At 39.7% G+C, this 26,098-nt stretch overlaps 1 protein-coding gene across 7 annotated transcripts in view; it reads right to left on the bottom strand.

Annotated features, from left to right (window-relative positions):
- Positions 1 to 26,098, bottom strand: part of ZDHHC20 (zDHHC palmitoyltransferase 20) — a 90,383-nt gene that overhangs the window by 17,120 nt on the left and 47,165 nt on the right. For 4 of the 7 annotated variants that reach the window (XR_013960238.1, XM_080662106.1, XM_080662108.1 and 1 more), the window contains exons 7-10: positions 25,576 to 25,696; positions 17,249 to 17,284; positions 15,395 to 15,527; positions 2,219 to 2,345 (exon numbers count right to left, since the gene is read on the bottom strand). Coding sequence is in view for 6 of the 7 variants with exons in the window: in XM_080662106.1 (XP_080518232.1) it covers positions 2,219 to 2,345; positions 15,395 to 15,527; positions 17,249 to 17,284; positions 25,576 to 25,696 (417 nt within the window). In the remaining variant the exon portion in view is untranslated. The remainder of the gene's footprint in view (positions 1 to 2,218; positions 2,346 to 15,394; positions 15,528 to 17,248; positions 17,285 to 25,575; positions 25,697 to 26,098) is intronic. The other 3 variants (XM_080662107.1, XM_080662110.1, XM_080662111.1) reach the window with 1 other exon arrangement.

Below are 26,098 nucleotides of genomic sequence, written 5' to 3'. Positions count from 1 at the left end.
AGATAATGGAACATTAAAAAAAATTTTTTTTTGAGACACAGAGAGAGAAACATTGATCTGTTGTTACACTTATTTATGTATTCATTGGTTGATTCTTTTTTTCGGTTGATCCTCTGAGAATATTTTTTCCATTGATTTTTTTAGAGAGAGTGGAAAGGAGAGGGAGAGACACCAAGAGAGAAACATCGATGTGAGAGACACATTGATTATTTGCCTCCCACACCCGCCCAATCAGGGCCGGGAATCAAGCCTGCATCCGAAGTATGTGTCCTTGACCAGAATCGAACCCAGGTCCCTTTAGTTCATGGCCAATGCTCTATAGACTGAGCCAAACTGGCTAGGGACATTGGTTGACTCTTGTATGTGCCCTGACTGGGGATCAAACCCACAAAATTAGTTTATCGGGACAATGAACTAACCAGGGCCATCGAGCCACATTTTTAAAGAAAAGAAAAACCTTAATATTGAACTTTCTGTTTAGAAAAAATAACCTTAAAAAAAAATCTGTGTTCCAACTACAGTGGAAAAACCTTGCAATACAAAAGACAAAATATAAAGTATACAGAAGAGATTGGCTCTTGAAAATATAGCAATAAGATCTACTCAATGACACACAGAAAAAAAAGATTACACAAAAAAAATGTACAGTGCATCAATAAGCTGTGGTATGAACTTCTTCGAGTGGATAAATGTAATTGGAGTCTCTGCGGTAATGAGGAGAGGGGGATGTCAGAAGAAATAGTTGAAGAAAAAATAGTGAAATATTTCCAAATCTGATAAAAGTTATAAAATCATAGACCTGGGAAGTTCAATCAATCCTAAGCCCAAGAACACAAAGAAAATTATACCAAGGGACATCAAAATCCAATTTCATGAAACTATTTACAAATAGAAAATCTTAAAAGCAGCTGGAGAAAAAAAGACACATTACATATTCATTAAAAAAAAGAATAGTGACCGCAAATTTCTCATCAGAAAAACCACAAGCTAGAAGACAATGAAGTATCATGAAGAATTCTATGCCAAGCAAAAATGTCTTTCAAAAATGAAGACAAGCCCTAACCGGTGTGGCTCAGTGGATAGAGCATCGGCCTGCGGACTCAAGGGAACCAGGTTCCATTCAGGTCAAGGGCATGTACCTTGGTTGCGGGCACATTCCCAGTAGGGGGTGTGCAAGAGGCAGCTGATCAATGTTTTTCTCTCATTGATGTTTCTACCTCTCTATCCCTCTCCCTTCCTCTCCGTAAGAAAATCAAAATATATATATATTTTTTAAAATGAAGACAAAGTAAGTCATTTTCACACAAAAATAGGCAATACAGTTAAGGAAAATAAAAACCCACAACACTCACAAATATATCACTTGAATATCAAATATTTCTTCCTCTTGTATAATGACTTTTATATATAGGTAGCCTAGGATGGCTATGCATTTGGAAGAAAAAGAAACTATATAACATCTAAAACATACTCTCATTTACATTTGAATAAAAATTACATTATGTATTGGGTCTTCTATGATTTAAGATAAAACAGAATATATAACCTGTGATAGAATTTTTAAAAATATGGCTAAAACTATCAACTCTGAATATTTCATCACCCTTATAAAAATGTCAAAATAATTATTTAATATTACTGAAAATCTACTAAAATATGTTTAATATATCTTACTTTTCTTTAAAAAAATTATTTACTTATTTGTTTATTTATTTAATACTAGAGGCCCGATGCACGAAGATTCGTGCAAGAATGGGCCTTCCTTCCCCTGGCTGCCGGCACCACCTTCGCTCCAGCTGGAGCCGCCTTTCCATCTTCCCACGCTGCCCAGAGGCCCGGAGCTGCTGGGGCGGTACAAAACCAAACTGGTGACATGCGAGGAAGCAAGATCTCAAAATGCTCCCTCTTTTTTAATATTCTTACTCTTACAACTTCACTCATTCATTATTTATATACTTTAAACTTATTTTCATTTTGAAGGAAAAAGGGTAATAATTCTTATTTTTTATGAATCATCTTTTTCAACTTTCCATTCAAATATATGCTCAAACTCTCTTTTACCCTCTCTAATAAAAGAAAGAAAAAGAAAATATTTTATAGAATCAAGTTATTCTGGGTTTTCATTCTTAAGGCTAAGAATTATATATTGTAGTCTCTGAACCTTAAGACATTTAACTATAATTTTCATAATTTCTGAGACCTGCATTTTATAAATTACCTTGAAAATATAGGAAGTAGCCAGTATTTCTTTTCATCGCCAAAGACTTGTCTCCAATTTTTACTGTATCCAAGAGAGAAACCATTTCCATCAGGTCCATATGAAAATGTGGGTGCACTAAATGATTCTGTTATAGACATACATAGAAAAATGAGTTAATCTATTTAAAATTATAGTAGGAATGAAAAGTACCAATTTTCTTGTTTTATATTTTTGATATCAAGAACTATAAACATAGCCTTGGCTGTTGTGGCTAAGCCAGTTGGAGCACTGACCTGTGCACCAAAAGATGGTGGGTTCAATCCCTGGTAGAGGCATATGCAGGAGGCAACCAATCAATGTTTCTCTCTCACATCAATGTTTCTCTCTTTCTCAACCTTCCTTTCTCTAAAAATCAGTAAAATTTAAGAAAGAAAATCTTAATCAACAGCTATAAATAGAATTTAAAATAAAGAATCCTATCTAATAAAAGAGTAATATTCAAATTAACCATCACTCCGCTACACCCACAAGCCACGCCCACCAGCCAATCAGGAGCAAGTATGCAAATTAACCCAACCAAGATGGCTGTGGCTACAGAGTGAGCAGGAGGCTTGGGTTTCCCCGGTAATGGAGGAAGCCAAGCTTTCCACAGCTCTGGCAGGCCCAGGCCTCCACTCAAGGCTACAAAGTTTCAATTACAGAAGATAAATAAATCCCAACAAAAGTGGCGGCAGCCACAGAGCTGGAGAGAGCAGAAAGCTTGAGTTGCACCCGGCAATGGAGAAAGCCAAGCTTTCTGCACACCCTGGCAGGCCTAGGCCTCTGCTCAAGGCTACAAAGTTTCAATTATAGAAGATAAATAAATTCCAGATACCAGGGCCTCCACTTGGGTCGCCGGGGGTGTGGCTGGCCTGCAAACCACCACAGGCCCCTCGCCCAGGCTGCCCCATACCCCAAGGGAACCCCCACCCTGATCCGGGACACCCTTTAGGGCAAACCAGCCAGCCCCCACCTGTGCACCAGGCCTCTATCCTATCTAATAAAAGAGTAATATGCAAATTGACCATCACTCCAACACACAAGATGGCTGCCCCCATGTGGTCAAAGATGGCTGCCCCCATGTGGACACAAGATGGCCACCACAAGATGGCCAGCAGGGGAGGGCAGTTGGGAGGGACCAGGCCTGCAGGGGAGGGCAGTTAGGGGTGACCAAGCCGGCAGAGGAGGGAAGTTAGGGGTGACCAGGCCTGCAGGGAAAGGCAGTTGTGAGGGACCCAGGCCTGCAGGGGAGGGCAGTTAGGGGCAAACAGGCTGGCAGGGGAGCAGTTAGGCATCAATCAGGCTGTCAGGGGAGTGGTTAGGGGGTGATCAGGCTGGCAGGCAGAAGCGGTTAGGGGCAATCAGGAAGGCAGGCAGGCGAGCAGTTGGGAACCAGCAGTCCTGCATTGTGAGAGGGATGTCCGACTCACAATCGGGCCTAAAGGGGCAGTCGGACATCCCTTGAGGGGTCGCAGATTGGAGAGGGTGCAGGCTGGGCTGAGGGACACCCCCCCATGCACGAATTTCGTGCACTGGGCCTCTAGTGTATTTATAATAAAAAGATAAATTTCTAAAATGTATTTCAGTAGAAAATATCACCTCTGAATACTTCATCACTTATATAAATGTCAAAATAATTACCTATTATTGAAAATCTGCTAAAATGTGTTTAATATATCTTACTTTTCTTCTTAAAATATATTTATTTATTTGAGTTTATTTAAACCAAATTGGTGACATGCCAAGAAGCAACATCTCAAAATGCTTCCTCTTTTTTAATATGCCTACTCTTGCAACTTCGCTCATTCATTATTTATACATTTCCTACTATATGCTTGATGGTACATTAGCAGGTGTTTGGGATTCAAAGATAAATTAGATACAATTTTTATCTAAGAACTCACAGTCTAACAAAATTACAATGTGATAGAGATATGTGTGTATTGAGGGTGTGGTAGAGGAGGGTTAAATATGGAGGAGGTGATACTTGAGAATCATCTTAAACAAGGAATAACAGATAAGGAAGCAGATGGTTATTAAAGACTATTCTTTTTTTAAAAAAAAAAATGTTTTAATTGATTTTAGAGAGAGAGAAAGGGAGAGGGAGAGAGAAACACTGATCAACTGCCTAACCCAGGCATGTGCTCTGACAGGGAATCAAACCTGCGACTTCTTGGTGCATGGGATAATGTTCAATCAACTGAGCCACACCAGCCAGGGCTAAAGACCATTCTTTTAAGCTTGGTTGTAAAGTGATATAGAGTGAGGGTTAGAGATAGACTTAATTTTCACCAAATAAATGTATTTTTTAAAATTTAAAAATAGACTGCATTTCAGCATGTTTTATAAGCTAAGGATAAGCCAGGGAGAGTTTGATTGGGAAAGGTTGGTAATATAGAAAAGTAATGTAAAAATAGATGGAATACTATTCTAGAAGAAATGGGATTGGTTCTAGAAGAGTTCTAAAGATTAGCCTTAGATACTAGAAAAGACATATCATATCCTCAGAAGTTAGAAGGGTAACTGTGATGGGTTTGAAAGTAGAAATGTTTGTGTGAGGTTATAAAGATAAGATAAGAATTTACTCGTGACAACTTCTAATTCTTCTATGAAGAGCTCACAAGATAAGAAAATTAGGGAGAATGGTGAAAATCTGGAATAACTGTTGTAGGTAATAAGGTGATCAACCTGATCAGAAACACTACATTACTCCCAAATAGAGGTGAGGTCCTAAGTGAGGGTTGAGACTTTAAATCTGTAGTTGTAACAATCTCTGTGGGAGTGAGAATGCCTTCACAGGCTTTCTATAACCCTGATTCACATGTAGATAAACTGGACAGCTGGAGTAACCCAGGTCACAGATTAGCAAATGCATTATGGGAGAAAGCCTAAGGGCAGGTATAAAGTGAATGTGCAGTCAAGAATTATTAAAATCATTTACTATAGGATCTAGAATGGAAAAGACTAGAAAATGAAATCAGAAGGGAGAGAAGCACTTGAAAGAAAAGTGCTGGAAAACAGAGGACTCAGTAATCTACAAAAGGAATTAAAAGTATATAAAAGAAAGAGCTAAAAGGACAAAGACTGTGGTCAGAGAATGGAAATTTAAGTTGAAAATTTCAGGGGCTCTTCAGTTCTAAGCAATGAAAAGGTTCAGTGTTTAGTTATGAAATTACTGGCCATCAAATTCAAAGGGACTAGCCTTCCTGTTTGGGATGATTGTAGTTTGACTACAGAAACACTTAATGTGGGGGAATTATCTCAAGATATGTAGATGACAGTTATGAAGAAAGGTAGAGGTGATACTCCAAAGGACAGAATAAGATACCTTCAAAGGACAGAAAGACAACAATTTGGAAGAAGCAGTGGAGAACCAGCTAATATCTAGAGGCAGGGTTGTGGAGGGTGAGGCTATAATGGAATGCTGTGCGAGGGTAATTTTTTACAAACTGCAAGTTAAAATACCTTAATAGTCTGTGAAATTAATTCACTGGTTTGTAACCACAGAATTATTTAAGGAACTAGAACAGAAAATAGTGGCATCACTGCACATAGTAAAGTTAAGTAATATTTTGTGAAATTTTTGCTTATTTACATAAATTTATACATATGTGTGCATACACTAGGTTATAGAAAACTAGAGGCCCGGTGCACGAAATTCGTGCATGGGGGGTGTCCCTCAGCCCAGCCTGCACCCTCTCCAATCTGGGACCCCTCAAGGGATGTTCGACTGCCCATTTACAGGGATCAGGCCATTGGGGTGTGGCCAGCCTGGGTGAGGGGCTGAGGGCTGTTTTCAGGCTGGCCACACCCCCATCAGGGTGAGGGTCCCCTCTGGGGTGCCTGGCCAGCCTGGGTGAGGGGCTGATGGTTCTTTGCAGGCTGGCCACAGTCCCCGGCGACCCAAGCTCCCAGCCCCTCCTTTCTTTTTTTTTTTCCAGTGCCTCCTTGAGTGGAGGCCAGGGCTGGCTGGAAGCAGGTATCTGGGATTTATTTATCTTCTATAATTGAAACTTTGTAGCCTTGAACAGAAGCCAGGGCCGGCCAGGGCGGGCGGGAAGCTTGGCTTCCTCCATCACCGGGGGCAATCCAAGCTTCCTGCTCATTCCAGCTCTGTGGCCGCCTCCATATTTGTTGGGTTAATTTGCATACTTGCTCCTGACTGGCTGGTGGGTGTAGTGGAGTGATGGTCAATTTGCATGTTTCTCTTTTATTAGTGTAGATGATGCATTTCTTACTGTAGTCACTGGCCAAAAAGTTTGAAAAAGACTGAAGGGAACAATAAGTTTCCCAGCAATCACTGGCCTCTCAAATATCCACAATGGTTTGGTGGGAATTAATGACCTGGGCTGGGTGGGAACTGTGGCAAATTACTATTTGCAACACATTTAAAGCTACTATTTAGCTGTGAATAAATGATGCCGGATGGGAAAAAAAGGCCCACAATATCAGATTTATCAGTTTCAAAAGAAGAAATCTATTTTTCTATGTAAAATCTCTAGGTTTTTAGCTGTTGTGGAAGGTCTTAGCTGTTGTGGCTAGCCTCTGCACGTGGGATGCACTTTGTCATTTCTCATTAAAGGTAAGAAAATGGCAGGAAATTCTATGAAGAGGGTAACAAATTAATTAATGGATAAAAGGAAGTTTATTTACATGGATGAAGGCACGACAGAACTGAAGTGCTCAACAGTGAAGAGTGAGTTGAGGTAGGAATGGCACAGAAATCCTTTACTCTGGACTATGTCATTCCTTACATGACATAGTTGGACACAAGTTTAAAACGATACAAAAATGAAAGTATCTAAAAGGCTTAATAAATTTCTTCATCTTTCTCTATTAAAATCTATCCCCTTCTAATTTACCTAGCAGACACATGGCATGATAGCAGGGAAGGCTTTAATTTTCTTTTCTTTTTTTAAATGTTTTTATTGATTTTAGAGAGAGAGGAAGGGGAAGGGAAAGAGAGAAAGAGAGAGTGAGAGAGAAACATCAAAGATGAGAATCATTAATCAGTGGCCTCCTGCACGCCCACTACTGGGGATCAAGCCTTAACCCAGACATGTGCCCTGACTAGAAATCGAACCCTGACCTCCTGGTTCATAGGTTGATGCTCAACCACTGAGCAACTCTGGCTAGGCAAAGGCTTTAACTTGCTAATGAAATGTTGCAACAAATCATTATTTTGTATCTTGGTACATTAGCTGATAATTAAATATTTCAATTATAGCACAGTGGTACTGCTTACATGCCAATAGCTCAGTTTGAGCAATGCCACGTCACCTTGTTTTCAAAATGTTTGTCCAATTATTTGAATATCTTACTGAATTCTTCCCTTATATTTCCGGTTTAAAAAATGAGTAATGCTGCCGAAACCGGTTTGGCTCAGTGGACAGAGCGTCGGCCTGCGGACTGAAGGGTCCCGGGTTTGATTCCGGTCAAGGGCATGTACCTTGGCTGCGGGCACATCCCCAGTGGGGGGTGTGCAGGAGGCAGCTGATCGATGTTTCTCTTTCATCGATGTTTCTAGCTTTCTATCCCTCTCCCTTCCTCTCTGTAAAAATATCAATAAAATATATTTAAAAAAAAAATGAGTAATGCTGATATTAGAGATACAATACATAAGTTTCACTGTCAACTAACACAAAGATGGAAAAGATTGGCTATGTCAAAAACACTATTCCTTAGCCCCAATCATGAAACACGGTGAGAAAAAAGCAAAGAACTTATGTTTTAGCTAAACGATAAACTGTAATTAAGGATTAAACATGATATCTAGTATTGTGATTCATCCAACTTTGTTTTTCTTTCTCAAGATTGCTGTGGCTATTTGGGGTCTTTTTTGGTTCCATATAAACTTATGGAGTATTTGTTTTAGATCTGTGAAATATGCTGTTAGTATTTAATTTTACCAATCCATTAACATGGTTTATTTTTCCACTTGTTTTTACCTTCCTCTATCTCTTCTTTCAATGTCCTGTAGTTTTCCAAGTACAAGTCTTTTACTTCCTTGGTTAAGTTTATTCCTAAGTATCTTAATATTTTTGTTGCAATGGTAAATAGGATTGTTTATTTAGTTTCCGTTTCTGAGAATTCATTATTGGTATATAAAAAAGACATCCATTTTGGGGTATTGATTTTGTATTCTGTTCCATTGCCAAATTCATTTATTAAATCTAGTAGTTTTTTGGTGGAGTCTTTAGGGTTTTCCATGTACAAATCATGTCATCAGAAAATAATGAGAGTTTTAATTCCTCATTTCCAATTGGGATGCCTTTCATTTCTTCTTGTCTAATCACTGTATCTAGGACTTACAGTACTATGTTGAATAAAAATGGTGAAAGTGGACATTCCTGTCTTGTTCCTGTTCTTAGGGGAAATAGTTTTAGTTTTTGCCCATTGAGTATGTTGATGGCTGTAGGTTTGTCATATATGGCATTTAATATGTTGCGATATGATTTTATCAAAAATAGTTTTTGGATTTTGTCAAATGCCATTTCTACATCTATGGATATGATAATGTAATTTTTTGTCTTTCCGTTTGCAAATATTGTACCAGTTCTATATATGTCCTGGAATAAATCCCAAGTAGTCATGGTGCATGACCTTTTTAATATATTGCTGGATCTGATTTGCTAATATTTTGTTGAGGATTTTAGCATCTGTGTTCATCAGGGGTATTGGCCTGTAATCCTTTTTCTCTGTAGTGTCTTTATCTGGTTTTGGAATAGGATAATGCTGGCCTCAATAACAAAGCTTGGAAGTGTATCTTCCACTTGGATTTCGGGAATAGTTTGTGTATAGGTGTTAGTTCTTCTTTGAATGTTTAGTAAAATTCCCCTGTGAAGTCATCTGGACCAGGGCTCTTGTTTTCTGGGAGTTGTTGTTGTTGTTGTTATTATTATTATTATTATTATTGCTTCTATTTCCTCAGTTGTTATTGGCCTATTCAGGTTTTCTGATTCAGTTTTGGGAGACTATTTATCTAGGAATTTGTCCATTCCATCCACATTGTCCAGCTTGTTGGCATATAGTTGTTCATAGTATATTCTTACCATCTTTGTATTTCTGTGCTGTCAGTGGTTACCTCTCCACTTTTGTTTTGATTTCATTTATTTGGTTCCTCTCTCTTTGTTTCTTGATGAATCTGGTTAATGGTTCATCAACCGTTTTTAATCTTTCAAAGAAGCAACTCTTGCTTTCACTGACTTTATAAAAAAATATATTTCTTTATTGATTTCAGAGAGGAAGGGAGAAGGAGAGAGGGATCGAAACATCAATGATGAGAAAGAATCATCGATGGGTTGCCTCCTGCACACCCCCCACTGGGGATCAAGCCCGCAACCCAGGCATGTGCCCCTGGCCGGAATCGAACTGGGGACCCTTCAGTCCGCAGGCTGATGCTCTATCCACTGAGCCAAGTTGGCTGGGGCTCACTGACTTTTGATATTGCTTTTTTTTTAGTCTCTATGTCCTTTATTTCTGCTCTGATCTTTATTATTTCCTTCTTTCTACTTACTCTGGGCTTTTCTTGTTGTAATCTTTCTAATTCTTTAAGTTTAGAGTTAAATAATTTATTATTAATTTTTCTTGTTTTTTGAGGTAGGCCTGTAGTGCTCTGAACTTCCCTCTAAAGACTGCTTTTGATGTGTCCCATAGATTGTGGGCTGTTGTGTGTTCATTTTCATTGGTTTCCAGTAAGTTTTTAATTTTATTCTTGATCTCATTGGTAACCCATTCATTATTTAATAACATGCTATTCAGCCTCCAGGTGTTTGAGTGTTGTTACTATAGTTGATTTCTAATTTCAATCCATTGTAATCTGAGAATATGCTTGATATGATTTCATTCTTTCTGAACTTGTATAGACTTGTTTTGTGTCCTAACATGTAGTCTATCTTTGTGAATAACCCATGTGCACTTGAGAAGAATGTATATTCTGTAGCTTTAGGATGAAATGTTCTATATTCTTTAGGATGAAATGTTCTATAATATTCTAAATATTCTAAATGTTCTAAATATTCTATATTCTTTAGGATGAAATGTTCTATAAATGTCAATTAAATCCATCTGATCGAGTGTGTCATTTAGAGTCCCTGTTTCTTTGTAAATTTTATTATCTGGAAGAGCTGTCCAGTGAAGTAAGTGGAGTGTTAAAGTCCCTTACTATGAATGTATTGCTGTTGATTGATCTCTCCCTGAAAGTCCTCTAGAAGTCTTTTTTATCCTATCTAATAAAAGAGTAATATGCAAATTAACCACTCTGTTACACCCACCACCCACGCCCACCAGCCAATCAGGAGTGAGTATGCAAATTAACGCAACCAAGATGGCTGCGGCCACGGAGAGAGCAGGACGGAGGCTTGGGTTTCCCCAGCGATGGAGGAAGCCAAGCTTTCCGCACACCCTGGCCAGCTCAGGCCTCCACTCCAGGCTACAAAGTTTCAATTATAGAAGATAAATAAATCCCAACAAAAATGGCGGCAGCCACAGAGCTGGAGAGAGCAGGAGGCTAGGGTTGCCCCCAGCGATGGAGGAAGCCAAGCTTCTGCAGCACTGGCCTGCCTTGGCCTCCACTTAAGGCTACAAAGTTTAATTATAGAAGATAAATAAATCCCAACAGAATGGCTGCTGCCACAGAGCAAGCAGGAGGCTTGGCTCCACTCCAGGCTACAAAGTTTCAATTGCAGAAGATAAATAAATTCCAGATACTAGGGCCTCCACTTGGGTCGCCGGGGGGTGTGGCTGGCCTGCAAACCACCACAGGCCCCTTGCCCAGGCCACCCCACACTCCAAGGGAACCCCCACCCTGATCTGGGACACACTTCAGGGCAAGCCAGCTGGCCCCCACCCATGCACTAGGCCTCTATCCTATCTAATAAAAGAGTAATATGCAGATTGACCATCACTCCAACACACAAGATGGCTGCCCCTATGTGGTCAAAGATGGCTGCCCCCATGTGGACACAAGATGGCCACCACAAGATGGCCAGCAGGGAAGGGCAGATGGGAGGGACCAGGCCTGCAAGGGAGGGCAGTTGGGGGCGATCAGGCCAGCAGGGGAGGGCAGTTGGAAGGGACCAGGCCTGCAAGGGAGGGCAGTTGGGGCGATCAAGCCTGCAGGGGAGGGCATTTAGGGGTGACCAGGCCGGCAGAGGAGGGAAGTTGGGGGCGACCAGGCCTGCAGGGAAGGGCAGTTGGGGGGGACCCAGGCCTGCAGGGGAGAGCAGTTAGGGGGAACCAGGCCTGCGGTGGAGGGCAGTTTGGGATGACCAGGCCTTCAGGGGAGGGCAGTTAGGGGTGACCAGGCCTGCAGGGGAGGGCAGTTAGAGGTAAACAGGCTGGCAAGGGAGCAGTTAGGCATTAATCAGGCTGGCAGGGGAGTGTTTAGGGGGTGATCAGGCTGGCAGGCAGAAGTGGTTAGGGGCAATCAGGAAGGCAGGCAGGCAAGCAGTTGGGAGCCAGCAGTCCTGGATTGTGAGAGGGATCCCAGATTGGAGAGGGTGCAGGCTGGGCTTAGGGACACCCCCGCCCCGTGTACGAATTTCGTGCACCGGGCCTCTAGTGTATATATATTTAGGTGCTCCTATATTGGGTGCATATATATTTACCAGGGTTATATCCTGTTGTTGGATCATTATCTTTAATATTAGGTAGTGACCTTTATTGTCTCTTGTGATGGCCTTCAATTTGAAGTCTGTTTTGTCAGGTATGAGTATTTCTACCCCAGGTATTTTTTTCGTTTCCATTTGCATGTAATATTTTTTTCCATCCCTTCACTCTCAGTTTGTATCTTTTGTTCTGAGGTGGGTCTCTTGTAGGTAGCATATAATTGGGTCATGTTTTTTATCCATTCAGTACCCTTATGTCTTTTGATTGGAGCATTTAATTCATTTACATTTAAGGATATTATTGATAGGTACTTATTTATTGCCATCTTAATTCTGTATGCCTAGGTTTCTCTTTCCCCCTATTTCTGCTCATTACAACAGTCCCTTTAGCATTTCTTGCAATGCTGGGTTGGTGGTGATAAACTCCTTTAGCCTTTTTTTTTTTTTTGTCATGGAATCTCTTTATTTCACCATCTATTTTGAATGATAGCCTTGCTGAATATAGCAATCTTAATTGTTTCAGATCCTTGCTTATTATTACCTTGAATACTTTATGCCTCTCCATTCTGGCCTGTAGAATTTCTGAAAAATTATCTGACAGCCTTATGGGAGCTCCTTTGTAGGCAACAAATTTCTTTTTTCTTGTTGCCTCTAAGATTCTCTCTCTTTTATTTTTGGAATTTTAATTATGATGTGTCTGGATGTGGGCCTGTTCTTCTTCTTTGAAACTCTCTGTGCCTCCTGAACTTGAGTAACTTTTTCCTTCACCAGGTTAGGGAAGTTTTCTGCCCTTATGTCTTCAAGCACATTTTCTATGCCTTGCTCACTCTCTTCTTCTGGCACACCTATTATGCAAATATTAAATTTCATTATGTCCCACAGCTCCCTTAAGCTGTCCTCCAGTTTTGTAATTGTTTTTTCTTTTTGGTTCTCTGATTATGTGATTTTTTTCTACCCTATTAATTCACTGATCCGATGCTCTGCTTCCCCTATTCTGTTGTGTATTCCTTCCCATGTTGTTTATTAATTCTGTCATTCTTTGTAGTTACTATATCTTTTCTCATGCTGTTGAGCATCTGAACTCTATATCAGATAAATTTCTTATCTCCAATTTATTTAGCTCTTCTTCTGGAGAAATCTCTTGTTCTTTCATTTGGGGGGGTGTTTCTCATTTTGGCTGCCTGTTTGGGTTTGTAACTATGTACTAGGTAGATCTGCTACGCCGCCCAATCTCAAATGCAGGACAGTGTCAAATGCTGTTTCTGATTAATTAGATCATGCAAAGACTCAAGGCCTCCAGAGAGTGCCACTCTCTGCAAACTGATTGGATTTACTCTTGAGTAGCCCTCAGATAATCAATCATCCACAGGTGCAGCGCAAGGTTTGCCAACAGGTGGACAATTGCTTCTACCTGGAGGCTAATTGTTATTCTGTCTCTTAATGGGCCACAGAAACTCGATACAGTGGACAAGGGGCTTTCCACTAGGGTGGGTTGACTGTCTTCTCTCCCAGACAAAAATTGCCTGGATAGCCAAAGTCTGCCTGACAAAGATGACCTCCACAGGTTGAGGGAATGACTCAGCACAGGAAACCGGGGTATCTGCCTTCTGAGCTCTAATTCCAGAACCCCCAACCCTGGCTTCTGGTCACACAGCTCCAGACCACTCTGCCCTCCCTGTGTTGGAGCCCAAGGTGAGTGACTGTACACGAAATTTTGTGCATCGGTCCTTTGAGAGGGTGCTTGCATTTCCAGCTGTCTTTCCCTGGCAGACAGCAAATCTGCTGTTTCTCACAGCCAGATGTTATGTGGGCACTTTTCTCAGTTCTGTTGCTCTCTGCTGTGGGACCCAGCTTGGGGTTTAGACCCCAGATTTCTCAGTGGCAACCACCCATAGCTGAGATCTCTCTCCAGAACTTCAGCTGCTATCTGTGGGAGCCCAGCCAGCCTTTTTGCACCTCTGTCCTTCCTACCAGTCTCTATGTGGTCTCCCACTTTTCATCCTTGGTTATCAGGGTTCTCTCAAGCCAGTCTTTAGTTGATTATTCAGAATTTTTTTTTTTTTTTTTTTTGTATTTTAGTTGTAATTCCAGTTTGGTCCTGGGAACATGTTGGTGTAGTATCCACTTACTCCACCACCATTTTTAATCTCCCAGGAAGTAGCTTGTATTAACATTTATAAAATATGGCTTGTTCTCTACTTTTACGTACAACTAGAGGCCCGGTGCATGAAATTCGTGCACTGGGGGGCGGGGGGGGGGGGGAGTGTCCCTCAGCCCAGCCTGCACCCTCTCTAATCTGGGATCCCTCGGGGGCAGTCGGACATCCCTCTCACAATCTGGGACTGCTGGCTCCTAACTGCTCGCCTGCCTGCCTGCCTGCTTGATTGCCCCTAACTGCTTCTGCCTGCCAGCCTGATCACCCCCTAACCTCTCCCCTGTCGGGCTGATTAACACCTGACTGCTACCCTGCTGGCCCGATCACCCCCAACTTCCCCCAAATGCCCTCCCCTGCTGGCCTGATGGCCCCCAATTGCCCTCCCCTGCTGGCCTGGTTGCCCCAACTGTCCTCCCCTATAAGCCTGGTCCCCCCCAACTGCCCTCCCCTGCCGGCCTAATGGCCCCCAACTGCCCTCCTCTGCAGGCCTAGTTCCCCCACAACTGGCCTCCCCTGCCAGTCTGATCTCATCCGCAACTGCCTCTGCCTGCCTGATCACTCCTAACTGCCCTCCCCTGCTGGTCTGATCTCGCCCCCAACTGCCCTCCTCTGCCAGCCAATTTGGTTCTGATTGGTTTCTATGCTAGTCAGCGTCAAAAGCTCCACCTCCTAGGCAGCCACTGGCTCCTCACAGTTGACCCAGATTTGGTTCTGATTGTTCAGTTTCTATGCCAGTCAGCATCAAAAGTTCCGCCTCCTAGACAGCCATTGGCTCCTCACAATTCACCCAGATTTGGTTCTGATTGGTCAGTTTCTATGCCAGTCAGCATCTCTGGGCCTATCAACAGGGCCTGATCAGAAAGGTGAGGCTGATAAGCAGCCCTGGTGGAGGCTTGGAGATAAATGGAGTCCCGGCTGCTGACCAAGCCCGGAGAGAAAGAGAGAGGCAAGTGCTGATCAACAGCTGCCACAGAGGCTACGGATCAGATCCTGCTTCTCTCTTCAGGCCTCTCTCTGGGCCTGACTCACAGCCCCCTCAGCAGTCCATGCTGGGTCACCACGCCTGCTTCCGTAGGCAGTCAGTGCTGGGTCGCCACGGCAACCCAGCGCTGACTGCAGGACTGACTTGCGGTTGGTTGAGCCGCTGGTCGTGATGGACCCAGGGTTTTCATATATTAGGATGATCTACTGAAAAAAAATATAAAAGTCAATCTAACTTCTTTAAAAGAATGAACCTTTACATTTACATATACCCATTGTTCCTGTCCAGTCACAGTGAGTTTTCACATATAATTACTTTACACTTCTTTATCATCTATTGTCCTTCTCTAGATTTCATATTCACTTATGGTCATTTCCCTAAATCATTATGATTTATTTTGACCTACTTACCTATTGTTGTTCTATTTTTTCCAACTAGCCAGCAGTGATAGCTGAAAAGTGATAAGACGCTGATGAAGAACATTGTAGACACAAAGAAAAGAAAAAGCACGTGGAATTTGGCACGTGTATCTGTGAGTTCATTCTGAGAAAAGAGAAAAGAAGTATTAATTTTGAAGATAGTCAACTTCTAGGATGTACTCTTATTATGTGGTTTTACTAAAAATGGTTAAACCAATAAAAATTTGCCAGATATGAAGAGTAACAAAATAAATTAGATATGCCCAGAAATAATATTTTTGAAAGCAGAAAATTGGTATTATCAAAGAAGCTTGCTTACATAAAATCAGAGCTATTTACAAAATTGCTTTTAAACATTTAAAAAAAATAGCAATACTTTCAGTAATAAATAAAAAGATGGATTCTTTACCCAACTTTTTTGTTTTATGCTTTCTGCATAAGTGAAAATCTTTCCCCCAACATCCAGGATGTAGGACAGTTTTCACATCAATGCTAAATTATCTGCTAATTTCAATCATATATAATGCTTACCAGAAATTAATTATGATATATTTATTTTTGTACTTTTCTAATCTCTATTCTTGGAACACCACTACAAATATGCCCATCCTCTCAGCTGTTTCCATTGCTATCTTTTTAATCCTTGCTCCATTCCTACAGAGCCTTTTTTGGTAGTTAGCAATTTTGGTAAATGAATTTAAATTTAACATGAATTATGAGCGAAAGAAAACAGTTTGTTGGTTACCCATTCTTATGGCTATGTTCATTTCATTTATTTTTTATTTTTTTTAAGCTAAGAGTTTTTAAAAATATATATATTTCATTGATTTTTTACAGAGAGGAAGGGAGAGGGATAGAGAGTTAGAAACATCGATGAGAGAGAAACATCTATCAGCTGCCTCCTACACACTCCATACTGGGTATGTGCCCGCAACTAAGGTACATGCCCTTGACCAGAATCGAGCCTGGGACCCTTGAGTCCGCAGGCTGACGCTCTATCCACTGAGCCAAACCAGTTAGGGCAGCTATGTTCATTTTAACAGAAGCAAAGTCTTAACTTAGAAGAAATTAGTATCTATTGATAGGATAAGGAGGACTCTTTTAAAACTGTGTAATCATGAAAGCTACTACAACACAAGGTGGTGCTACCTGACTTAAACACTGTTTACAGGCTAAAAGAAAGGTCTTCAGCATTACATAACTCTATTGTTCATCTTCTCTTCAACAGTAACCACGATATCTTGTATTTTTATTAATTTTAGAGAGAGGAAGTGAGAGACAGAAAGAGAATGAAACATTGATCAATTGCCTTTTACACATGCTCCAACCAGAGATAGAACCTGCAATCTGGGTATGTGCCCTGATCGAGAATCGAACCTGCCACCTTTTGGTGTACGGGCGACAATACAACCAACTGAGCTACACTGGCTAGGGCAACCACAATACCTTTAAAACATCTAGTGGCCCTGTCTGGGTACCTTAGTTGGTTAGAGCAGTGGTCAGCAAACTGCGGCTCGCAAGCTGCAGTTTGCCGCTCTGTTGACTAATGAGTTTGCCGACCACTGGGTTAGAGCATCCATCTCGATATGCCAAGGTTGCAGGTTTGATCCCTGGTCAGGCACATACAAGAAGCAACCAATGAATATCTAAATAAGTGGAACAACAAATTGATGTCTCTCTCCCCTTCCACTCTTTAAAATCAGTAAATAAATTTTTGTAAAAAAATCAAGTGATTCTCCTATCTCCCTTCTTGTGAAGCAAATAAATACTATATATTTATGTATATATTCACTACAAACATCATAAAGGAGATGACAAAAATGTCATGGCAATAATGTGTTTTACCTTTGGACAACTCTGTGTAGATTTCCTGTGGCAAAGCTTGTACAAATAGAAACAATGTATTAAGAAACCAATTTTTAAACAACATTTTCCTGAATACTACTGTTATATTTTTGTTTTGAAGGAACACTAAGATGTTGCTCTGTAAAAACCATTGACAACATTTTCTCAAAAAACACAAAACAGACAAGAACATTTAACTCTTCAAGCACATTTCAGGTACATTTTAAATACACACTTTTCCACTGTGTTTAAAACAGATTTGTATCTGAGATATAATAAAATTAAAAAATTTTGACAAATAGGCCAGCCGGTGTGACTCAGTGGTTGAGTGTCAACCTATGAAACAGGAGGTCACAGTTTAGGTTTTGGGCTCAATCCCCAGCGTGGGGCATGCAGAGGTAGCTGATCAATGGTTGTCTCATCATTAATCTTTCTATCTCTCTTTCCCTCTCCCTTCCTCTCTCTGAAATAAATAAAAACATATAAAAAAATTTTAGCAAGTAGCTTTTTAAAAAAAACACTTCTAATTAGCAGTTTCTTGATCCAGATGGGACAATTTCTTATCCCCTTCATTGTTATTGCAATAGCCTTTTAAGCGGTTATCGCTTGCCCCTCTCTGTTTTAGTGTCAGCACAGCAATCAGTGATCCTTCACATCATGGCTGTTCCCATTTCACTGAGTAGAAGCCGTGGTTCTTACAACACTTCCCAAGGCTCTTTATTTTTTGGCCCCATATCAGGGACTTCCTACTAATCTCACTCTTGTTCACACCCTCAGCCATACTAGATTCCTTTCTCCTGCTCAAACATGGCTGGGACACTCCTAATTTCAGATATTTTCCTCTGTTTGAAATGCTGTACTTGCAGATATCCCCAAACTGTCTTTAAGTCTTTGCTCAAATATTATTTCTTACTTAGGTCTATCCTGATCACTTTTATTTTCCTTAGTTGAGATATAACCGACATAACATTTTATTAGTGTCAGATGCACAACATAATGATTTGATATTTGTATGTACTGTGAAATATCACTATAATAAGTCTAGTTAACATCCATCACCTCCCATGGTTAAAATTTTTTTCTTGTGATGAGAACTTTTAAGATCTACTGTTAGCAACTTTTAAATATCCTTATTAACTGTAGTCACTATAGTGAACATTACATCTCCAGGGTCTATTTTATTTTTACTATGTCCACCCACCTCAGCTCCTACTTCTGTCAACCACCAATCTCTAGATCTATGAGCTGGTGTTTTTTTTTTATGTTTACATATAAGTGAGATCATACATTTATCTTTGACTAATTACATTTATAAAAATGCCTTCAAGTTCTATCCATGTTGTCCGAAGTGGCAGAATTTCCTTCTTTTTTATGGCTGAATAATATCCCACTGTATATAGATACATCTTCTTCTTTATCCATTCATCTGTAAATGGACACTTAGGTTGTTTCCATGTCTTCACTACTGTAAATAATGCTGCTATGAAGATGGACTTACAGATATCTCTCTGAGATAATTATTTTTGTTTCTTTTGACTATATTTCCAGAAGTGGAATTGTTCGATCATGTGGTAGTTTTCTTTTTTTATTGAACTCATTGAGGTCACATTGCTTAATAAAATTATATAGGCTTCAAGTGCACAATTCTACAACATATCATCTGTATATTATACTGTGTGTTTACCACCCTAAGTCAAATTTCCTTCTATCACCATTATCTCCCCTTTACCCTCTTCTACCTTCCCTACCCCCTTTTATCTGCCAATCAAATTTTAGGACTGTTTATTTCTGTGGAAAATGCCATTGAAATTTTGATAGAAATGAATTGAATTTGTAAACTATTTTTGGTAGTCTAAACATTTAAAAATCTCTATTGTTGAAAGTATTACATATGTCCCCCTTTTCCCCCAATGACCACTTCTAGGTAGTCTGAACCTTTTAACAATATTAGTTCTTCCTATCCGTGGACACAGACTATTTTTCCATTTATTTGTGTCTTCTTTAAATGCTATCATCAATGTCTGTCTTCAGTGTAACAGGTCTTTCACCTCCTTAAATTTATTCCTCGGTATTTTATTCTTTGTGGTATGATTGTAAATGGGATTGTTTTCTCTTTCTGATGATTAGTGTAGCAAATGCAACTGATTTTTCTGTACTGATTTTTATATCATAAAACTTTACTGAATTTATTAATTCTAAGTTTTTTGATGGAATCTTTAGGGTTTTCTATAAATAATATCATGTCATCTACAAATAGACAGTTTTACTTCTTCCTTTCCAATATCAATGTCTTGATTTCTTTTCTTTTTTAAGTAGTTTTGTAACTTTTAAAAAAGTATTTTTTTTTTTTTTTAATTTCAGAGAGGAAAGGAGAGGGAGAGAGTAGAAACATCAATAAGTGGCTACCTCCCACTCGAACCTCACTGGGGATCGAGCCCACAACCCGGGCACGTGCCCTGATGGAGAATGGAACCATGACCTCCCAGTTCATAGGTCAATGCTGAACCACCGAGCCACACTGGCCGGGCAATGTCTTTATTTCTTTATCTTGCCCAATAGCTCTGGCTAGGACTTCCAATATTATGTTGAATAAATGAGTGAGCATCCTTGTCTTGTTCATTATCTTAAGAGCAGGGGTCCTCAAACTTTTTAAACAGGGGGCCAGTTCACTGTCCCTCAGACGGTTGGAGGGCTGGACTATAGTTAAAAAAACAACAACTATGAACAAATTCCTATGCGCATTGCGGGCCCGGGACGAGTCGGCTGCTAAGCAGGACAGGCAGTGGCACCCAGCGGGCCATATAAATGTCCTCGGCGGGCCACATGTGGCCCACGGGCCGTAGTTTGAGGACACCTGTGAGGAACAGCTCTCATCTTTTCAGTTGATGTTAGCTGTGCACTTGATATATATATAGCCTTTACTGTGGTGCGTTATGTTCCCTCTATACCCACTTTGTTCCCTCTATACCCACTTTTTTATATATAGAGTTGAATTTTAATAAATGTCTTTTTCTACAAATATTGAGATGAACATGATTTTTATCCTTCATTGTGTTAAATATTTGTAGATGGTGAAGCATCCCTGGAATAAATCCCACTTGATCATGGTGTATGATTCTTTTTTTTTTTTTTTTTCACCAAGCAACCTACAGGGCTGCTGCTTCAATTCTTTTAAAGCATTACTGATTTCTGTTGAAGGATTTTTGTATCTATGTTCACCAAGGATTTTAGCATGTAATTTTTTCTTGTAGTGACCTTGTCTGGTTTCTGTGTCAGGGTAGTGCTGGCCTCAGAAAGTAACTATTCCCTCTTCTTCCATTTATTGGATAAGTTTAAGGCAGGAATTAGTTCTTTAAATATTTGGTGAAATTTATCAGTGAAGCCATCTAGTCCTGAACTTTTCTTGGGGGCGGCTTTCGATGACCGATTCAATCTCCTTAATAGTAATTAGTCTGTGCAGATTTTCTATTTCATCATAATTCAGTGTTGGAAGGTTATATGGTTCTAAGAATTTATCCATTTCTTCTAGGTTGTCTAATACTTGGCATATAATTGTTCATAATAGTTTCTTATATTCCTCTGTATTTCTGTGGTATCAGTTGTAATGTCTCCTCTTTCATTTTTTATTTTATTTGAGTTCTCTCTTATTCTTGGTGAGTCTAAGTAATGGTTTATTTTTGTTTCTCTTTACAAAAACCAGCTCTGGTTTTCACAAATCTTTTCTATTTTCTTTTTAAGTCTATTTCACTGATTTCTGATCTATTTTTTAAAATCTGTAGATGTTAGTTGAATTTTTTAATGTTTATTGTTTAAAGTATTACCCCTTTTTACTCCCATTGACCCCTTCCAACCCGCCCTCGCCCCCTGCCTTCACCACCCTATTGTCTATGACAATGGATTATGCATATATGCATATAAGTTCTTTCGTTGATCACCTCCCACCCATCCACTCACCCTCATCTGCCTTCCCTCTGAGATTCCCCACTCTTTTCCATATCTCTGGAACCACTCCATTCATGAGTTTGTTAATTAGATTCCACATGAGTGAGATCATGTGATACTTATCTTTCTCTGACTGGCTCACTTCACTTAGCATAACACTCTCAAGGTCCCTCCATGCTGTCTCAAAGGGTTAGACATCCTTCTATTTTTACTGCTGCATAGTAGTCCATGCTGTAAATGTACCACAGCGTCTTTATTCACTCATCTACTGATGGGCACTGGGGCTGTTTCCAGATCTCAGCTATTGTAAATTGTGCTGCTATGAACATAGGGACGCATACATTCTTTCTTATTGGTTTCTGGTTTCTTAGGATATATTCCTAGAAGTGGGATCACTGGGTCAAATGGCAGTTCCATATTTAATTTTTTGAGGAAACTCTATACTGTTTTCCATAATGGCTGCACCAGTCTGCATTCCCACCAGCAGTATACTAGGGTTCCCTTTTCTCTACATCCTCATCAGTGCTTGTCATTTGTGGATGGTAGCTGTTCTGACAGGTGTGAGGTAATACCTCATTGGTCCTGTGAACGTGTCTGTGTAGCATCAGTTTACTCCACCACCATTTTTAATTTCCCTGGTAGCTGAATTCTGAATGAACCCCAATCATATTTTTGTTATTTCCTTCTTCCTGCTGACTTTGGGCTTCATTTGTTCTTCGTTTCCTAGTTTTTGAGGTTTGAAGTTGCATTGAGATCTTTCTTAATTCTTAACATAGGTGCTTATCACTATGAACTTCCCTCTTTGAACTGCTTTTGCTGCATTCTATAAGTTTTGGTGTGTTTTACTTCCATTTTCATTTGTCCCAAGATATTTTTTGATATGTTCTTTGATCCACTGGTTGTTCAGTACCATTTAATGTACACTTACTTGTTAATTTCCCAGTTGTCTTCTTGTAAATGACTTCTAGTTTTATACTATTGTGGTTGGAAAAGATGCTTTGTATGATTTTAATCTTCTTAAATTTCTTAAGACTTGTTTTTTTGACTAAAAAAGATCTATCCTGCGATGAGAATGTTCCATGTGTGCTTAAGAAGAATGTATATTCTGCAGTTTTTTGATGGAGTGTTCACTACATGTTTGTTGAGTACACATGGATTAATGTGTCATTTGAGGTAGATGTTTCTTTTTTTAAAAAAAAAATATATATTTTTTTACTTATTTATTTTTAATATATTTTTAATGATTTGGGCGAAGGAGAGAGAGAAACATCAATGATGAGAATCACTGATTGGCTGCCTTCTGCATGACCCCTACTGGGGATCGAGCCTGCAACCCTTGACTGGAATCAAACCTGGGACCCTTCAGTCTAGAGGCTGATGCTCTATCCACTGAGCCAAACCAGCTAAGGTGAGGTAGATGTTTCTTTATTGATTTTTTGTTTGGATGATCTATCCACTGATTAAAGTGGGGTATTAAAGTCCCCTAGTATCACTGTATTGCTGTCTATATCTCATTTTTTAAAAAATATTTTTTTATTTATTTCAGAGAGAGGAAGGGCGAGGGAGAGAGAAGATAGAAACATCAATGATGAGAGAAAATTATCAATTGGCTGCCTTCTGCACGCCCCCTACTGGGGATTGAGCCTGTAACACCGGCAAATGCCCTGACCGGGAATGGAATTGTGACCTCCTGGTTCATATAGGTCAACACTCAACCACTGCACAACACCAGCCAGGCTATATCTCCTGTTAATATAATATTTGCTTTATATAGGTGCTCCTGTATTGTGTGCATAAATGTTCTTCTCTCAGATATCCACTAACTTGAAGTCTTTCCTCAAAACATCTTACTGAGGTTTACCTGATCACTCTTTAATGCTGCGAACTACACCTACCCTACCCACTCTCAAACACTTGCCAAATCCCTTACCCTAGTTTTATTTTCTTAACAGCATTTACTTTCTAATATACAATTTACTTCTTTATTATGTTTATTATTTGATTCCTTCTTCCAAAGACATTACTCTTTGTTTTGTTCACTGATATATCCCAAGTGCCTAGAATACTGCCTAGAACATTAATAAATCATTATATGCCACAGTGCTGAAGTTTCTGATAAAGAAATATGAATTTCTATAATTTGAACTTCATTCATCTGGCACTGAATCCTTTTCCTGTAAAAGGGCCAAAACAAGTGAAACTCACAAAAACATTGTAACTATGGTGATCACTACCTTGTTTACCTCTGACTATAAAATAAAGGCTCAGCTTGCCGTCTGGATCTTTTCTGTGGTCTCAGCCAGGCACAGGAAGATCCACCTAGACCCAGCTTATTCTCTTTGTCTGTCTTTCTACATCCATCGCCGCCCTCCCTCAGGCTCGCCAAACCCTTGGCTGTGCTGGCGTGGCACATTTTATGACTTGAGGCTTTAATTATGTTCTTCCCAACTATGATTATGAATAGCAAGTCATAGTGGTAAGTATCTGTATGTTGAAATAGACAAATGTCAGTTAAAATTCTGGCTTCCAATACTATTAAATATGTGACCTTGGGTAGTTATCTAACTTCTCTATCCTCCTTTTCCAACTCTGAAAATTGGAATGATAATAACAGCTCCCCTGCATTAAGTATACTTTCTTATTTTCTATGTTCTTGATGCTCTGATATCTGGGGCTTTGCTGACTGGGAAGAGACTGCCACTCCCAGGGCTATCCAATTCTTAAGAGATAGCAAGGAATGTATCTTTCATGTACAAACTAACCAATTCAGAACCCAAATTCCAAAACACCCCCTCTGCCTGACTCTTACACTCTAGGGTGCAATATTCCCCTCCTAGAGTGTAAGCGTTAAATATCAGACAACCAGGAACAGCCTGTATGCTCAGAGAGTACTGAATTATTCAAACTGGCCAATTATAAATCCCTGTGCCCTCCAATGCCCTACCTTTCCTGCAGAAACCACAATAAAGGCTCTGGGCTTGCCCCTTCTGCTTACTGCATGACCCCAGTGCTTCCTGTGTGGCTCTGTGTGGAGTAGCATGGTATGGCATGCCTCGTCCCTTGGGAACTTTGAGCGACAAACTATCCTTTCAATGGTAATTACTTCCTTATCTGTTGGCTTCAACATACCTGAATAATAACAAAACCTATATTTTAAAACATCTTCAGAGGGTTTTCAGAAAGAATAAATTCCAAAAGTACTTTTTTTTAAATCCTCACTTGAGGATATTTTTTCCATTGCTTTGCAGAGTGGAAGGGAGGGTAAAGAGAGGGGGAGAGAGAAACATCAATGTGAGATACACTGATTGGTTGGCTCCTGCAAGCACCCCGACAGGGGTTGGGGATTAAACCTGCAACTCAGATACATACCCTTGACCGGGAATCGAACCCATGACCATTTGATGCGTGGGCCAACATTCTAACCACTGAGTAACACAGGCCAGGGCCAAAAGTACTTTTTAACTACAACAACCCCCCTTTCAAAATCAAAGGATTAAATGTGAAAACACAAACAATAAAAATTCCAGAAGAAATTTATAGCAAACAAACTAACGCCAGGAATCATAAATACAAAGTACTGCCTTTAAATTAAAAAACAAAAACAAAACACCTTAAAATCAGAAGTCATTAAAAAAAGTATGCTTTAAAAGGTAAAACTTTGATTTGATAAAAATAAAACAGGGTTATCTATATATATAAAAGCCTAATATTCTAAGTGTCCGACCATTTGACTGTTCGACCAGTTGCATGACATGCACTGACCACCAGGGGGCTGACACTTTGATAGGTAGGTTAGCTTGCTGCTGGGATCTGGCTGATCAGGACTGGGCAAGATGGGCTGGACATGCCCTGGAGCCCTCCCATGGTCCCACCCTGACCTCTAAAATATTTCTTCTAATTAACTTCCTTTCAATGTGCACGAATCCGTGCACCGGGCCTCTAGTAAGATATAAAATGAAAATGTGGAAAAAACATTTGAAACTCATGATAGAAAAAAGGATTAATGTCTATACAGATAAGAAAGAGATTAGTGATTATCAAGGCTTGAGAATATCAGTTTTATTACTATAAAACTGCAGTAAGTCTCATCAACTCAAATAAAAGCAATTATTTCCCTAAAATTGTTATGTCTACTATTAAGAGTGTGGCTGAAAACAATTTGGATCACTAAAAAGAAGCTCACTACATCCTGTTTAATATTCATTTACTTAAAATAAATATGTATATATATAGGAAAATATTACCCTGCTTACCCTCTGATCCATTATAAGTTCTAACTAGTAAAAGTAAAATAAAGTATATCTACTTGTAATAAAGAATAAATTATTTATGAATAAAGCATTTTAAAAAGTCTTAAACATGTTTTAGGATAGAAAAAGACTTACCGTCCAAAATTTTATAAAGTACTGCAAAACTGTTGTAGCCACAAACAGGCAATATAATAGGGAATACAATAAAAACAGCAGGAAGAATTTGTAATTAGAAAATCCCACACAGTTATTCACCCTAGAAGAATAAAGAAGGTCACACTGTAAAAATAAGACAAATTATAAACTCACAGAAACAAAAACTAGAATGTTTGCCAGGGGCTGAGGGAGGGGAAATGAGAAGCTGATTAATGGGTACAGAGTTTCAGTTTTGCAAGATGAAAAAGTTCTGAAGACGGGTTGGACAATGTGAACATACTTTACACTACTAAACTGAACTTAGAAATGGTTAAGATGGTACACTGTATGTTGTTGTTGTTTTTTTAATATATTTTATTGATTTTTTACAGAGAGTAAGGGAGAGGGAGAGAGAGTTAGAAACACTGATGAGAGAGAAACATTGATCAGCTGCCTCCTGCACACCCCCTACTGGGGATTTGCCTGCAACCAAGGTATATGCCCTTGACCGGACTCGAACTAG

This window comes from Plecotus auritus (assembly GCF_963455305.1).
Source record: "Plecotus auritus genome assembly, chromosome: 3".
In the NCBI taxonomy this organism is placed as follows: Eukaryota; Metazoa; Chordata; class Mammalia; order Chiroptera; family Vespertilionidae; genus Plecotus; species Plecotus auritus.
The sequence above is the reverse complement of the archived record's forward strand: the minus strand, read 5'-3'. Positions and strand labels throughout refer to the sequence as shown.